This window comes from Taudactylus pleione, unplaced genomic scaffold (genome assembly GCF_031769625.1).
Source record: "Taudactylus pleione unplaced genomic scaffold, aTauple2 ptg000003l, whole genome shotgun sequence".
NCBI lineage: Eukaryota > Metazoa > Chordata > Amphibia > Anura > Myobatrachidae > Taudactylus > Taudactylus pleione.
This window is the reverse complement of record NW_028284406.1, coordinates 938,606-955,690: the sequence shown is the minus strand read 5'-3', so window position 1 is coordinate 955,690 and position 17,085 is coordinate 938,606. Positions and strand designations below refer to the sequence as shown.

Below are 17,085 nucleotides of genomic sequence, written 5' to 3'. Positions count from 1 at the left end.
AGGTTTGTTTACATTGGCGCCTTTCGTGCAGCTTACCGGGGGAGGAGGGGTGTATTTGCAAAACCATGGTAGGAACGCGTCAAAGCGTCACCAGTCCCTATGGAGAATGCACCCTGCTTACATGCAAACGCTCACCGCAAACATTGGATTATTCATTTGGCCTGCTGAAAATCTCTGTGCTGGAAAGCCATGAGCCGCGATGGCCGTCTCTTTTACAGGAATAATGGATTGCATTAATAGGATCAAGCAAAGCCCTTGCCAAAAGCATTTTGCAGCTGTTACTAGCACGTACAATATGCATGTTTTTTTTGTTTACGTGGAGCTTTCTTTGTATATGCCGACGTCACTGTTGCCGCTCAACTTTGTAAGTTGGTCGTCGGGGACTTTTGCTAACGCAATCAAATTAGTCAATAAATATGTATATATATTTAAACTATTCATATTTTCAGCTTGTGTGCGTCCCGGACACCAAGGGGTTAAGGCGGTAGAGAAAGCAGAGGGGGCTCTTGTTTATACTCTGCTGAGTTCAAAGGGAGGGGATAAAGTTTGTGGTCTCCCCCTTAAACCCTGTTACCCACCCCCTACAAATCACATGGCCCTGCTAATGCTTTGCAGATGCTGGCTCCTTATTATCTGCCTCAACAAATTCCTCTGCATCCTTTTCTCTCTCTGGGATACAGGAATGGGAGAGCGGAGGCCTTCCTGCTGACTGGGATGTGATACGTTTCTCAACACGGTTGGAAAAGCATCGCCCAAAGACCGGGCATGGGAGGAGAAGGAGATGTAGGGGCACAATAAACCTCTACAGTCCTTTTTAAATTGTACCTATCTATTCACGATCCAGCTTTTGGCATCCCTGAGGTGGGAGGCATATTCTGCCTTGCGCCTCAGTGCGATGTCGGTAGAGCCTACTGAATTCATAGGCTGCATGCGCATGAATGTTGTTTTCAACCTCACAAAATGGCCACTTTCACGGTTACTAGGCAATACGTCCAATGTTGTTTCAGCCCCACAAAATGGCCACCTTCACGGTTACTAGGCAATACGTCCGCTATTGGTAACACAAGTGGAGATGTATGAAACCTTCGGGATAGATAAAGTGGTGAAGTTGCCCATAGCAACCAATTTGCTGCTAGCTATCATTTATCTAGCAGATTTTAATATAATATCGGTTACAAGCTGTTTGGTTGCTATGGGCAACTTCTCCATTTGATCTTTCCCGCAATGTTTGATACATCTCCCTTAAATACTCAAAAGGTGGGCCCTAACCCCAAGGGGACCCTCTAGAAAGCCACCATAGAGAAGACATCACAAAAGTTCCTTAATTTTTACCTCACAAACATTTCATTTATTTGTGTACTGCGAGTGTGGAATGAATTTGTTTAATCTCACCCACCTTTATAGAGCTTATTAGGTCACGGCTGATCCGCCAGTGGTTTTGCACCAAATATTTCAAAACTGATGACAATTTACAGCATATTGATGTCTTAATATTAAATAATCCTGTATAGTTTGGTTTTCTTTTTAGTTCCCTTACTGTTCCATTATTCCACCTTTGTTGCAGCAACGGCGACACCCTCTATTAAAGCGCATCCGATTGCTGCCGTACAATATCTAATTATAGATACTTGTCAAAGTGATCAGTCTATTACATATTACATTTTCTAAATTTTTTTATCTTATGTAAAGGGAGAACCAAGCTTGGGTGTGACCACTTATGTTGTATTATTTCCAAGCAGCTGCGTGTTATATTTTATTGGTTATTTACGTCACTGGAGAATAAATACAGAATATATTCTCCCAGAACACAATACATGTGCTACATTACCCCAGTGGGAAAATCCTGAAGTGTCTCTTATATCACGATGTTGTAATAAATGACATTACAGGTTTTTTATCCTTTTAAATGGCCGGGTAACTCGTGACAACTTTTTAAAGCAATAGAAGTGTACTACGTGTACTGTGTTTTATATTCAATTAAATTTGGTGATAAAATATCTTGCACCCTTACAATAGCCTTGAAGGAAGTAAGAAATGTATTCCCCAGGTTTTAGGAATACTTACTGTACAACATGGTAGCTTATATTTCCTTCTATAACCTGCTAGCAATTCATACAAGCGACTTAGCATTAATTTAACTTCTACAAAAGCTTGGGCTGTTTTGTGTGAGCTCCTGCAGTCTGGGAGAATTATGGTATGGCTTTTAGTTGCCACTTGAGGGATATAACACACATTATTCTACAATGGATTGCTAGCTCCTTGGCAACGAATGCAAGTTTTGGGGACAACGCAGCTGCTTTTGATTTGTTCATCAGATTAATCTGCCTTGTTGGAAGGACACAGAGTATATTCTTCCTGTGTTTTAGTATTGATTTGATTTGACCCGGTCATTGTTACAGGAACAGCGTCGCATTGTACAATTGCTGGATCACCTAAACAATTAGTGCCTTCAGTATTATCACACCCTTTAAATTGTCATTGTGTTGTGGACTCTTTGAGATGATCACATTTCCCAAGATTAGTATGCCTATTGACTGTCATTGTGGCTGTTAATGTGGTGAGGTGCAAAAATCCCTCTAGAATTAGCTATCTAATAAATGTGTGTATGTATCTATGTGACACTAATAGCAAGGAAGACAATGTGGATTGTGGGCTATTATTTGTGTTATACCCCTTTTTACACCAGAGCTAAAACCCGTGTTATTGCAGGGTTAACCCCGGGTAGCTCCTTGGTGTAAAAGGGGAAAGGGTTGGATTGCCAGGTCGAATGACCCGACAATCCAACCCATGTAACTTGCAGGGTTTAACATGGGAATAACCTGTGAAACCCTGCAGTGTAAACGACACGATCTGGGTCACGGTGACCTGGATCGTGCCGCATGCCTGCCGATTGGCCGGCTTCAGTGGCACTTGGAGATGACGTCATCTCCAAGCGTCCACTTCAACGCCGGGAAAAGCCGGATCTCTGTAGACCCGGCTCCGGTGTGAACGGCGCCAACTCAGGAATATTCTGGGTCGGCACTGGGGAAATTCCATGTCTGATACGGATTGGAACCCTGTTCAAACCTCTGGGTCACACCTGGAATTTCGGTATAAAAGCAGTATTAGAGAGTAACGTGGAAATACAGATAATTTCTGATATTAAACTTCCCATCTTGTGTGGTTAAATTATCTATCTATCGATCTCATCTTGCAGGGCATCATGGGAAATGTAGTTTAGCCACGGAAAAATTATCTAACACATCGTTAAGTCAGTGGTTCAGAAATTCAGTCCTCAAGGCACTGAAACAGTCCATGTTTTAAGGATATCCATGCTTGAAAAAAAGGTGTCTTAACCCCAGTCAATTGGATTTAACCATCTGTGCACAACCATGGCTATCTTTAAAACCTGGACTGCTAGGATGCCTTGAAGACCAGGTGTGGGGAACACTGCATTCAGTTTCACCTGTAGGAGATGCATTGTAAGGAATGCGTAGAACCACAAGTCTCAGCATACCCTCCCATATGGTTCCCAAACTGGGAGCTGATCCAGGATTGGCCTTGATGCGGCTAGTATTGTTCCAGAGCCCTCAAGCCAAATTTCTGGTGAGCGATCCACGTTACAGGGGCTGAACGCACAAGAATTAGGGCTTCTAATTTTTTTTCATTAACTTTTTTTTTTTAATAAAAATGAAAGATATTTGTTAATTTTTTGATTTTTTTTTTTTGTTATGGTACTTGTGTCCAGGCCAATCTGATCTGTCCTCAAGTCAGCCACGCACACAGATTTCACAGATTTTCTGGGTATCCCTGGTAGAGCTTGAGTGACAAATCGTCAAGAAACAGGAAGCGCTGCACAACAACCAGATCATTTTTACGCCTTATCTGTGAGAGAGTTTAATATTTACCTTCCGCGACCTTTAACCCAGCATAGTACCTTATCTCCCTTCAAAAATAATGATTCTGTGTGAATGGGAAGTATGCCACAGGTTATATTTTTACAGTGCATTTTTGTTTTGAGTTTAGAAAACAATAAAAAAAAAAAGTTTTAATGCAAATGTTTTTTTTTTTTATTATTTTGCTTGGTTGCTGTTTAAGTGCTCTGGTAAGGACGGCCTTATAAGAAAAAAACTGTTTTGGAGAAAGCAACATGCTGTAAACTAACCATATGATATACTGGAATTCGGTACCTTCCTCGCATTTTTTATTTTTTTCAGTTTCGAAAATCCAGTTTATTATTCCTGGCCGGGCCGTCTAACCATCTGCGGATTCCTGTGGCTCCCCAGGATGCGAGGCTGTTATAGAGAGAAAAAGAAAATTCCTGTAAATATTTTAAAAAATGTCAAAAAAAAGCACATTGTTTAACATAATTGCATATGCAGCAATTGCTGTACATTATTAATAAGGATTATTTAATTGTTTGCGTCCTAATACTTATATCTTCAGCATCCTGGTTACAATCTTTCTACATCCATTTATATTATGTTATCTGGTCACAAGATGTGACATTACCCCTAGCAACCAGCAATCAATCATATGTGGCATATGACCATCCTAGTACTTCACGCTAATTAAAGCAAACATCATCTGAGTGGCTATGCACATTGTGTTGCTAATTATTAGAATAATGCATCTTTTTTACATATGTGGTGTCCTATAGTAGTGTTCATACTTTTTTCAATTAATTACATTAAAAATAACTGTATTATGTATATATAATATACATACATATTTAAAACACATGTAAGTTAAGCAGCTTGGTGGACAACACAGTGGTTAGCATCAGTGGGTTTGATTACGACCAAGGCCCTATATGTGTAGAGTTTGTATGTTCTCTCTGTGTGTGCTTTGGTTACCTCGGGGTGTTCCTGTTTCCTCCCAGACTCCAAAGTCAGTTTGGCTTTGTTTCATAGGGATTGTAGATTGTAAGCTCCACCATGGAACTTCTGTTTATAATTACATAATCTTGTCGGTTTTCTGTGGTGAAAGTGTTATATAACCCCTATAATTCTGCCACTCACTCACGGCCTCAGCAGTAACTGGAACTACAGACACGTCCATTTAGCAGTAAAAATGTTGATTAAAATGTAAAAAAAAAAAAACTTTTAATTCAGCATTTTTTGTGAGGAACTGATGCTCAGGGGTTATAATTGTAGTGGCACTGACACCAACACACACTGCAGGCAGCATTTCGTCCTCTTATCCCATATTCAGTCTTTCAGTTCGCTAGGAAGAACTGGTTACAACACTGAGGCATGAGGCACAAAGCACCTCATGCCTCAGTGATATACTAGTGAATGAACGAGCTGTTTATTTTGCGAAGATAGGTTCAGCTTACAAAATGGCCGACTACAGTGTGTGTGTATTTTTGCTCTATTGCAAAAGTCAAGGAACTGAGGGTTCTGGTTTCCACAGTGCCTTTGATGGCGCTGGGAAGCAGATGCTCGGCCTGGAGCGGTGACAGACCTGGAAAGCATTTAATTTTTCCTTTGCTACAGGTGTAATAACAAGGCAGAAGCTATGAAGATTGGTACCCTGGGGATCTCTACTTTTTTTTATGTTGTGCCTTTTGTGGAATTTTATTTTAACTCTGCTTGCACCTGTCTGGCCTCATTTGCTGCAACCAGAGAACTTTACCTCGATTTTCGCCACGGATGTTGGTAGGCCCCAGGCTTTGTGCTGAGTACTGCTCCGAATTTGTCACAATGAAATAAATGCATTTCAAATATATTTACAATGACAGTCTCGCCGGCGTTTGAATTTGCGTTGCCCGAACGTCAGTAGGTACCTGGCTGAAAGCGATTAATCTTTAGAATGGCTGCCAGGTTGTCGCTTTGGAGATTCATATTTTCTTCCCAATATATCTGAACAATTAGTTAAACACAATAAACACCACTGTATCTAGTGTTCATTCTAGCACCCTGCACCTGGTTGTCACCACCTGTGCAGTTCCTCTCCCCTGCCTGGGGTGTCGCTCTCTGCTCTGGTGCTTCTAGCACACTCTCGTCTGTATCTCAGCAGTTTGATGCACCAGCTGAGTGTGCTAGAAGCATCAGAGCACAGAGCGACACCCCAGGCAGGAAGGAGGAACTGCATAGGTTGTGACAGATGCAGGGTTCTAGAATGAACACTAGTGTCCATTATGCGTAAGATCAGCCATACTGTACTTCTGTTTAGGCTGCATTATTAAATTGTTGTACTGTGGTAACGTAATAAGAAGGGGACCGCTGCATTAAAGCAATCTAGATCCCTGCCTTTATATTGATTCAGTAATCAATACTCTATTATGGAAAAGCGTTGCCATCTGGGGGTGACATGTTAAATTGGGTCATAGCCCCAAGCAGGTTTTATTCGCTATGTCCATATGTTCTGCCGCTCCAAATCTCAGCAGCCGGAATGCAGAAGTGAGGTGTTTGGTATTCCCCAAAGTTCTGCACTAGATAGCCTTGACCGATCAGTAACTTCCCTCAGTATAATGGTTTCGTTTTGTTCTTCTGCGGTTAATGGGAAAATAGTTGTTGAGTGATCACTACAGCAAAAAATTCAGTTTATATCTATACTAATATAATAAGAACGTTGTGTCTGCCTGTTTGCTCCAAGTTGGTGCAAAAACTACTGAACCGCTTTTCATGAAAACTGCATCGTAGTGTAGGGGGAACCCCTAGAAATAACCTGCATTTTGTTTCATCTCCATCCGTCAAGTTAAAGCTTAACAAAAACAAAACTTATTGACATCATCCATGCAAGAGACAGGTGTGGCTCCATGCGTGCGGGGGGAGAGAGGGGCTTTGTTCCTGCGGTCACATGACTAGGATAGGCTACATGGCAGTCTGTGCACAGGGCATACAGCGACATTGGTGAGTGAAGGCGCTGCTGCCACCGGTCTGTATAGCGCTGCTGGTCACGTGGGGGCACTACCGTAACAGGGCCCCTATGCAAAGCAATACAGCTAGAACACCTCAAAAAAACAATGTTGGTAGAAGCAATGTCATCATGGGTGAAGCCGCAGGCAACAGAGAGTAAGTATGTAATATATATATATATATATATATATATATATTGCACTCAAGGAAGCCATTTTATGTGAACGTAAAGTGGCAGCTTATCAGGATTTACAATGGTGCACAGCCTTGTCTGTGCACATTTTGACCTATGGAATATTTTTCATTTGTTAGTGAATCTTAAAAAGGGGTGATTTACAATCGCAGTATTCATTCTCTCCATAATATCCCACCCCCCTCTTTTCTGTCTTTCCATCTTCTCACAACAAAGTGTAATTTTCCTGAGAGGAACCTCTAAAAACAGTACGTCTCACAGGATTTCAGTTCGTCATTTACCATGGCCTTATTTGACTAGTTCATGTGGCAAACTACGTCAGACCAGATATTGGCTATAGAGATATACAGAAAAGTAGGGACTTATGAACATTTCCAGGTTGTTAAAGTTTTTATCTAAATGTTCTTAGGATATCGATGTATCAGCCATTGAAATATGTAATCGTGCATACAAAAAACGAAATTTGTATGCAAAATCCTCCCACCGATTTCTAGAAACAGATGGCAGAGTGAATTTATGACATCAAAATATTATTAGCAGTGATGTAATATTAAAATATGTTCATCAGCTTTAACTGTGGCATTGCTTTCAAGTTCAGCTCACGAATAGTTTATAGTACAGTTTAATAATTTGGTCCGTCCCACTTCATTTTTATATACAGATTAGGATTATAGGCATTGTTTCATGTATGCGATTTTTTTTATTCTTATTAGATATTGGAATATAATAATACAAGGAGCACAATGCCCTTTGGTTGTGCTATTTATTATACAGGTTGCATAAGCACTATAAGACATGGCCTCGGCCTCAGCTATTGTTTGCGTGGCCCACTGGTCTACAGGTCACTAAGCACCTGCATGTCCGTCTTTTTCCAGGATCTTAGGCAGGGCAACGTGGGTAATCTGGAACGCCGTACAGGGCGTTGATAATGTTCCTTCCACACTTGCAGGTTGCTCTTCTAGACATAGGTCATGTGTGTTTATTGAATAATTCGTCTGCAAAAGTGGTGTAACTAGGGTATATGGAGCCCAGGGCAAGTAAAAAAATGGAGCCCCCCCATCTATGTGCGCGTGTGCCGAAAAAGTGGGCATCGGCACTACACTGACTGAAACCACTGACCTGGGCAAGTGACCCCCCCCCCCCCCCTAGTTATGCCACTGGTCTGCAAAGACTTATATAACATTGCCAGACCTACTACTTCTATCCTTAATTGTGAACTGCTCATTGCATATTCCATTACCTTTAGTCTGTGAAATTGGGTCAGTCACCTACACCTAGGACAGGCAGCCATTTTGTTGGCAGAAACTAGTGTTCTGGAAATCTAATCACTAGGATCGAATAAAATGGCTGCCTTGACTGGTACTTTCGTGTGTCGAATGATCAGTCCCCCCCCATAACTGATGGTTCTGTGGGTACCTTTCATCTTGTACTTTTATATCTCATATTTTGTATTCGCCCACTGTAACCATTGTAGTGTTTGCAAGATAGCTGCCTCCTTGTAATATGGTTTATTTCCTGCAAATGTGAAGCTCTTTGAGCCCTTTTGGATGGAAGCACTTTATAAATTTGTATTATTCTTGTTTATAAGATTGCTTCAGTGATGTCTTGAGCGCTTAGTGAATGGATAGGATGCTTCCAATGTAGGTTATTAGTGTACTGAGGGGAGATTTATCAAATCTTGGAGAGAGATAAAGTACCAACCAAATCTGCTTCTAACCGTCATTTTATAGAAAAATGGTGTATATGCACAAAGCAGCTGAAAACAGGGCTTATCACTGCTTTTGACGATTCATAGAGGGGGTTACCGTGGAGAAGGTTATTCCTTCTCCAGCGGCACCCCAGCTTCGTGTATGAATCGCGTCACCATACTTTTACATGGTGAGTGCAATTCATAAAGGAATGGAAAGCTCAGCTTTCCGTTCCTCTCCTGAGGTACAGATTCGCCATCTGAGGATGGCGTAATCTGTACCGCAAGCCGAACTGAGCAGGGAAGTAGCATACTTCCCTGCTGACTACCCGGCGCTGGCTCCGCCCCCTTTCCCCAGCGTCCATTGCAGCAGGTCTGACCTGAAACGCCGCTCTCCGGCGCAAGCGCAGTGAGAATACAGACATATCGGTCCCCCGATATTCTCACTGCGTCCAAGGATCGCGGAAGGGCCGGACAGCGCCCGAAGACGCCGGACAGGTAAGTGTACACGAATGGCTACTAAACTTCACTGTATATAGCAACTTCTCTCTCTCTCCCAGATTTGATTAATCTTCCCCTGAATGTCCTACCTAATGGTTACTGGCAGATAAACGACTCCTCAGAGTTATAGATTTTTTTTTTTGTATTCAGAGTAGTTCTACATTCTGTTGCCAGTGTTAATGGCGTCATTGTTATGTAGGGTATCTGGACCCCGTGGTTAGGGGCACTTAGCAGGAACCCATCCGTGTAATTCCAGTCTCCTCATCCCAGAAAGACCATTTGTAGCAGAATAAGGGATCGTATCCAGTCACACAGCCATTGTCACTGACCGATACAAATGGCAGAGTCCTTTTTTACCCATTTATAGCCAGGACCGGTCTCGGAGAAAACAAAACTTCCCTTTACCCATTGTAAAGCACTCTAATTTATATCTGCTCCAGATGTTCAGTGGCTGCATTTGACAGTACCCTTACCTGAGGGCATAGTGGATATATATATATATATATATATATATACACGCATACACACACACACGTATAATTTATAATATGTTGACTTCAATTTTAATACAGCATTTTAAAGAAAATGAACTGCTTGTTTAAAATGGACTCTGTACGAATGACTGGTGTATGTGATACCGGCGGTCAGAAGACCAAAGGCGGCATCCCGATGTGCAAAATATCGACAGGGGCCGGGAAGTAGACTAACCCTCCCCCCTTTACACCCTGACCCTCCCCCAGTGGTGCCTATCCCTAACTTACCCCGGGAGATCCCTACACCTAACCCTCTCCCATCCCCGGGCTAACCCTAAAGGTGCATACACACACACAACGATTTTTTTTTACGATATCGTTCAATCGTTGAAAAAATCGTTCACTTTCTGAGTTACACGATGAACGATTATAGTTCATGCGCGTTCACGTTTGTAGTTCAGTGAGCCTGACCAACTCAACGATTTTCATTAAGGGAATATGCAAAAATAAATCGTTCGGAGTTAAAAAAAAAAAAAATCGTTTATTACATTTTTAAAATTCTGACAGTATATCTGACGGAAAATCGTTGGTAACAAAATCGTTGTGTGTGTGTATTACCTTTGGGATGCCGACGTCAGCATCTTGATCTCTTCGTCGGCATTCTGACATGCGTCGGTATCCTGACGTCCGGCATCTTAACTGGATCCTGTTTAAAACCAATACATTTATTTTTTTTTATTGTACCTCCAGCAGGAAAATAGCATTGTCCATAAATGAATTAAGCACTCCGTGAACACAAATACAGACAATTAGACATTCGATGGTTTGGAAATGTCGGATGTTAACCCTCTGTGATTTATACTTTAAACTCCATCTTGTTTGAATGTCAGGCACTGTGTTTTTTTTCCTAGATTGGATAGAAGTGTTGATCATGCATTTATTTCTGTATAATGATGTACAGCTACTTTAAATGCTTTACTATATAAGTGTGACCTGGGATATCCGCTATTGGAGCAGATAATCAATAGTAATAATATGATATAGTGTTCTTACTTCAGTTACTCTTTCAGCCATATATCTTGAGGTAATGTGCTACACAATTCTCTCGTCCCTTACGCTTGGCCCTTAACGTTGCGGCGGCTTCAGTAATGATCGGTGCGACAGATCAGAGATTATATTTGCTCAGCAGGCGTAAGCGTTTAACCGTGGTAAATGTAGTATTAAACTTAATAGACAAACCGGAAAGCATGACACTTCAGATGCACATTGGCATAACATGAGAGCATCCAGGTGCCCTGTACAGTGTTCTACTAAGTGCTACAGTGATGAAACCCATGAAAAGAATGTGGGGAGCCATTTTGTACCAATAGTTTTAACCGGTACATACATATTAAAATAACCTGTCACCTATTCTATAAGCAGCCATTTTGTTGGCTAAAGGCCTGATTCACTACAGAATGCTAATTCATTTCGATTGCAATGCTGCTGCATTAGGACGCCCACCTTACCTTACCACACATCCGTAATGTTTAGCAAGGCTGCGAAACCATCGGTACCATCGCAACCTCACTTGCACGAGCCCTGACCTTGCTCAGGAATTGCTCATTTCCACACACGCTATGGTACCTCAGGCTGCTTATGGCATCGCAGTGGATAATTTATGCATGCCCATGCAATGGCGTTCAAACGCACTGGCACGCCTGCGTTTCGGCCGACCACCCTCCCGTTACCACCCACAAACGGCACTTCCTGTCAATCACTCTGCGATGTAGTCACTGCGATCGCAGATACGGTTGCAATGGCTAGTTTGCGCACGCTCACTGAGATGCATGCGCAGTACACAACAATCGGCCGATTGCGTACTTATTTTTCATATTTGCAATTTGGAATAACATGTTGCTCCATTACAATATACACTGTCTCCATTCACCGTACAATACTCGCTTTCACCTTTATGTAAACTTGTACAGGTTCTTTTGTGGCGTTAGACTGAGGGTGATCTCCAGGTTAATGTAGAAGTGAATTGTTTAATCTGTGGTCTGGAATGTTTTCAATTGGTGAGGAACAAAAAGATTTCTTGTACATGGGTGTGTGGTGTTTAAACAGTGTAATATGCTCTGCGCGCCAAAGTTTACTGTCAGCAACAATCGTTTCTTCTACATTGACAGGCGTTTTTATTGCTGCAAAAGGAATATCCAGGTTTGTTGTTTATTTATCAGAGTTGTTACCTATATATAGTGGAGGCAGCCATTTTGTGGATTAAAGGAACAGTCATCCATCACTGATGTTACCAGTCCTTTATGAGTAATATGCCGCATTACAGTATTTGTGCAGTCCACAAAATGGCAGCCTCCACAGTGTTTAAACAAAGGCCATCTTGGGGTAGATTTACGGAAACATCTAAAAAAACAAAACAAAAACTGTAGATGTTGCCAATAGCAACCAGGCTATAATGTACCACATAAATGATGGCTACAATATGATTAGTTGCTATGGGCAACATCTTCACTTTCCTTTTTATAGAATGTTTAGTAAATCTATCCCCTCGACCAGTGGTTCCCAAACTGTGTGCCGTGCCACCAAGGGGTGCTTCAGGGCACTTACAGGGGTGCCTCGGTACCAAATCTAAAGCTATTTTTAGTCGGTGTGATAGGTAAAACCAGTGCTAATGGCTGCCAATCAAACAATATGTGGACAAAATGGAGCGCAGCCCTGTCAACCACCAAATAACTGTATCTAAGGGTGACCTATAAACACAATTTACTCCACTTAATTATTGCTGAATTTCTCAACTTTTGGCCAAGGGGTATCTTGGAAAAAATGCTGATACTCTAGGGTGCTATGATTCAAAAAAGTTTGGGAACCCCTGTCCTAGGCTGTTTTTTTTTGTTTTTTTTCTTTCTAATAAATAGAAGTAATACCCATCCCCCTTTTGTGTTTATACAATGTGCGTCCAGACAGGAAACGTGCCAAAAGCATAGATTTATTTTATTCAGCGTACAATGGATTATAGAGATTTTTATTTATTTTTATTTTTCTTGTTTGGTATTTCCAAGAAACAATGACCGGTCTTTCTCATTTCCCGCATCAGAACAGTCCGTCTCCTGCTAAAGCTAAGAGGTTTATAGGTTTTAATCCGCTCTTGAGCTCTTGGCTCCATTTGTGGTGCTGTCACAAGATCCGCGGGTGGCTAACTATCCCAAGTGATGCCGATTATAATAGGATAACCGCCTATAAACAAAATACCATCACAACAGAGCAAAAAAATAAATAAATCCTGAATTATGAGGAATAAACTCCCTCCCATCACTGCAACGTACGTAATCTGAGCCTCGTGTCTTTCGGATGGTGAAAATTTTGCCTTGATAGGCGAATTGAAAATAATGATAAATAGGGACTACTAATCCCTACTTTTTGCTGAATAAGGAGAGGCTTTTTTGATTTTACTCCAACTCCAGTTCTGTTGTCTCTAATGTTATTTTATCGCCATGATTCCTGTGCTTTCATCATCGCCAAGATGGGTACGTGGCTGGTTACCATACAAAGGTCAGGTCCTCCCGAAATAATGGCTTATAATGACAGCAAAGGGCACCAACGAAAGTCCACTCTCCCAGCCTTTGTTTTGTTTCATGCTGTCACTACGTAACTTTGTATTGTCACAGAATGAATAATAGTTTTCGTAACCTGACCACAGTATTATGTTCAAGGATGGGGAGGTGGGAGAGTTCTGAGTCACAGGACTTTTTTATTTTTATTTTTTTTTCATTCATTTCGTTTTCTTTTTTTCTATTTTTTTTTTCAGGTTTTTTTTTTTTTTTTTTTTTTTTTTTTTCTGTTTCTCATACATATGGACATAAGGGTCGATTTACTAAGCCTTGGGTGCAGATAAAGTACCAGCCAATCAGTTCCTAACTGCCATGTCACAGGTTGTGTTTGGAAAATGACAGTTAGGAGCTGGTTGGATTTACTTTATCTCCATCGAAGGCTTATGGTGCGTACACACTGGGCGATTAAAGTGGACGACTGAACGATAACGTTATCGTTCAGTCGTCCACTTTATCGTCCATTTCTAATACAAAAAAGATGAACGTGACGACGACGCGCGTTCCCGCGGGTCGTTCGTCATCATCGTTCATCGCGCTGACATGCAGGCCAACCTGACGACCTCGTCAGGTTGCTGCATGTCAGGGAATGGGTGAGAGAGCCCGGCGCTGAACGATATCGCTAATGATATCGTTCAGCGGCTGTGCTCAATGTCATGAACGACATTGAGCACAGCCTGCCGGGGACACACTAGACGATATCGCTCAGGGAGCATATCGTCTAGTGTGTATGCACCTTTAGTAAATAGACCCCTTTATTTTAATCACTTAATTGACATGGTTGCATGGGATGCGAACGCAGCCAACTGTGCCTCAGCTGACAAGGTGGGATCGTACCACCCCATTGTGTTTTTGAAGAGGAAATTCATTCTATACATGTGCAGAAGGCATCTCCTCTGACTCTCCTGCGGCCCCAGCTATTTCTGACCAGTTTCGGCGGGAAAAAATATAATCAGTTAAGAAGTTAAAGAGTTTTATGCGCATTCTCATCGATGGTACCAAAAAATGACGAAAGGAGCTCTGTTCACAGAAATCCACTTTCTAGCAAACAAGCAATTTACTTTGCATCAATATCGACGTTGTTTCCTAACCATTGATGCTCAGTAACTTATGGTGAGGTAAACATAGAACACGAGTGTAACACTCTGCTAAAGCGCCATCAAGGTCTAAGCTAAGTGTTGTTTCTCAAAGTCTGCTTTTTTCAGACTGTGATTATCATATTGGCAGCAATAGCTCATTCGCTGGCTGAATAAGTATGTAGCCTAACTGTACAAAACCCATAAGGTTTTAAATATCATAGATTAAAGTGGACCCCTCAGGTACACACTGCTTTTGGCAGCCATTTTGTGGGGTGATCCAATATCCATGTGAATGCAGGCAGCCTTATCCGTTCACCAAGGAACTAGTGACAGCAATGTGGCTGAGGTACACGCAATAGGTCTAGCTCTTCATGAATTGGTAGCCTGATTATTGGGCGACACAGTAATGTGGCCTTCACTTTTATGATTTTGGCGGTAAAGTTCCGATTTGCAGACCTCGCAAGGGACGGAGTTCTGAAGATGCCGGATGCGGCTGTCTTGCATTGACAATTTTACACCATCTCAGGCCTGGTTTTCCTCAGGTCTCGGACCCTTCATGTTGCACTGCAAAGCACATTTTTTGGCCGCGCTTGGAGCAGTGCCATAAAAAGTTTGCCTACACAAAAGCGACACCTATAATAAAAACATTCCTGATGTCCCTTCGCTCTCGTGATTCATTTAAATCATAAAGTAGACTATACCAGACAGTATTTGAGGAAGTGTGTAGGATAACAGATTGGACTTTGCTGTAATAATTACACATTTGCGCATTGCACCTCCAGAGATTTGATCGCCTCTGCATTCTTAGGTGCACTTCCAGTTTACGCAGGCGCAGCTCAATATACGCCAATGCACGTTAGGAAATCCCAGTTGCTTTGCGGTTCACATTCTTCCTGCAATACACATACGGCTCTGAGTTTTGTAGGTAGTTGTCGGAGCACGTCCTCTGCTGTCTTTCCTTCCAGCTGGGCAATTGTCTGTCGCCTCCTGATCATAGCTGTATTCATTCCAAGCCGTCTGCCTGATTATCATTCAAGTATTGTACTGCGTTAGATCAGACAAATAACGCACAGAGATTGCCTTCCGATGGCAGACTCAGGCCCAGTAATTAAAGGAGCACTATTACAGCTTTTATATTTATTGTGTTTATTTTTCCTGCTGGAGACTACTTTATACACAAAAATCTGTATTATATTAATACAGTATGTGCTGTGGCGCAGTTCTGGAATGGCTAAACGGGTCCATGAGAGGCTTGGATAAATATACATAGAGAGACCCTGCCCACAAGAGCTTGCAATTGTAAAGGTGCGTACACATGGTACGATTAAAATGCACAATATTTCGGTGCCTCCAACCCACCAACGACCTGCGATGCGCGGGCACGTATGGATGATAAAGATATCGTCCATCGACCGTGCATGTAGGCCAACCTAGTCGGTATTGACGATCGCAGGTCGTTGGTGGCGTGCTGGATGATCGATATATTGATAATCCGGGAGATCGTTCATCGATATCGTTTTCGCTGAAGGTCGACCCGTGTGTATGCACCATTACTGTGACGATCCGTAGTGTCTGAGGGGCTTCCCTTTAATTCAACGGACATGTTATTGGTCTCAATCGCGTCTCGATGGCCTCTGTCCAGCCAATTGAATCTGTCCGGCTAGATAAATTCAAAATATGGTCGGCCGGATGGCGGACATTTTTAAATGATGTTCAACTGACCCAGGTTTGACATAGTTGTCCCTGGGAATTATTTTAAAATGTCGGCAGGCTCGCGCGCCTTGGGGTAGCCATCACCTTTGTATGATTCTTGTCGTAATGATTGCTCATCCTTTACCTTTTAATAGATAAGCCTCTCGGGAGTGGGGGATCTGTTTCTCTAAGGAGAACACAAAACTATTTTTACCTTGATAGATTGGTCCGTGCTCCACGTTTCTGTGGCAACCATTCTTTGTGCTTGGGGGTTATGCAAATCCAGAGGGTGCTTTGGTCAGATTGTCATTTTTGTGCAGAAAAGTGAAAATACACATTGCGTGGAAATGTGTTAGTTTCCTTCTGCAATGTGGAACGTCTCTGTACAGTGGGGGCAGGGAGAAGTCACACGTTAGTAGTGTACCGTACCTGTCAGCCACAGCAGCGAGAGATTGTGGCTGCCTTTGGTTTTATGCGCCCTGTGCTGTGTTTGATATATAGCTGTGTGTGTTTGTTTGCATACAGCATATTGCCGGGTCAGACTGCTGGATGTGTCAAAGCCACAAGCAGAAAGCTGCTTGCACCTGTTCAAATGGTTCACAGGGCTCTTGTCGAACCACTACCCCCAGCAGTGCTCTGCTATACACTGGGAGTTGTAGTTAAAGAGCGTCACAGCGTATATACATTGTTTTAATGAGTCCTTATTTCCTGGTGAAGTATCTGCCCATGTTTTGAGTCGCACAGATCTCTGCACCGCCCTCCAGCCATTACATGTGCAACAGTAGCGGCCATCACTGTTAGTGGCGCTTACGCCTACCCCATGCTAGGTACAGGCGTCTGAAATAGGCGTCCTCTCATCATAATTACAACTTCGGCTACACACCCAGTAACACCCATTTGACAGATGCAGGGAAACATCTGCGGTGCATTCTCCAATATTTTAAAATTGTTTAATAGTACATTAGACCAGTGGTTCTCAAACTCTGGGCCTGATTCAGAGCCGCTCGTAAGCGGCC

At 42.3% G+C, this 17,085-nt stretch overlaps 1 protein-coding gene across 7 annotated transcripts in view; it reads left to right on the top strand.

Annotated features, from left to right (window-relative positions):
- The window catches only part of RALGDS (ral guanine nucleotide dissociation stimulator), a 145,337-nt gene that overhangs the window by 102,519 nt on the left and 25,733 nt on the right, over positions 1-17,085 (top strand). The window contains exon 1 of one of the 7 annotated variants that reach the window (XM_088462544.1): positions 4,208-4,302. The exons of the other annotated variants lie outside the window; for them this stretch is intronic. Coding sequence (XP_088318670.1) covers positions 4,267-4,302 — 36 coding nt within the window. The 5' untranslated portion in view covers positions 4,208-4,266. Of the gene's footprint in view, positions 1-4,207; positions 4,303-17,085 lie in introns of those variants that run through there. 7 annotated transcript variants of the gene reach the window in all.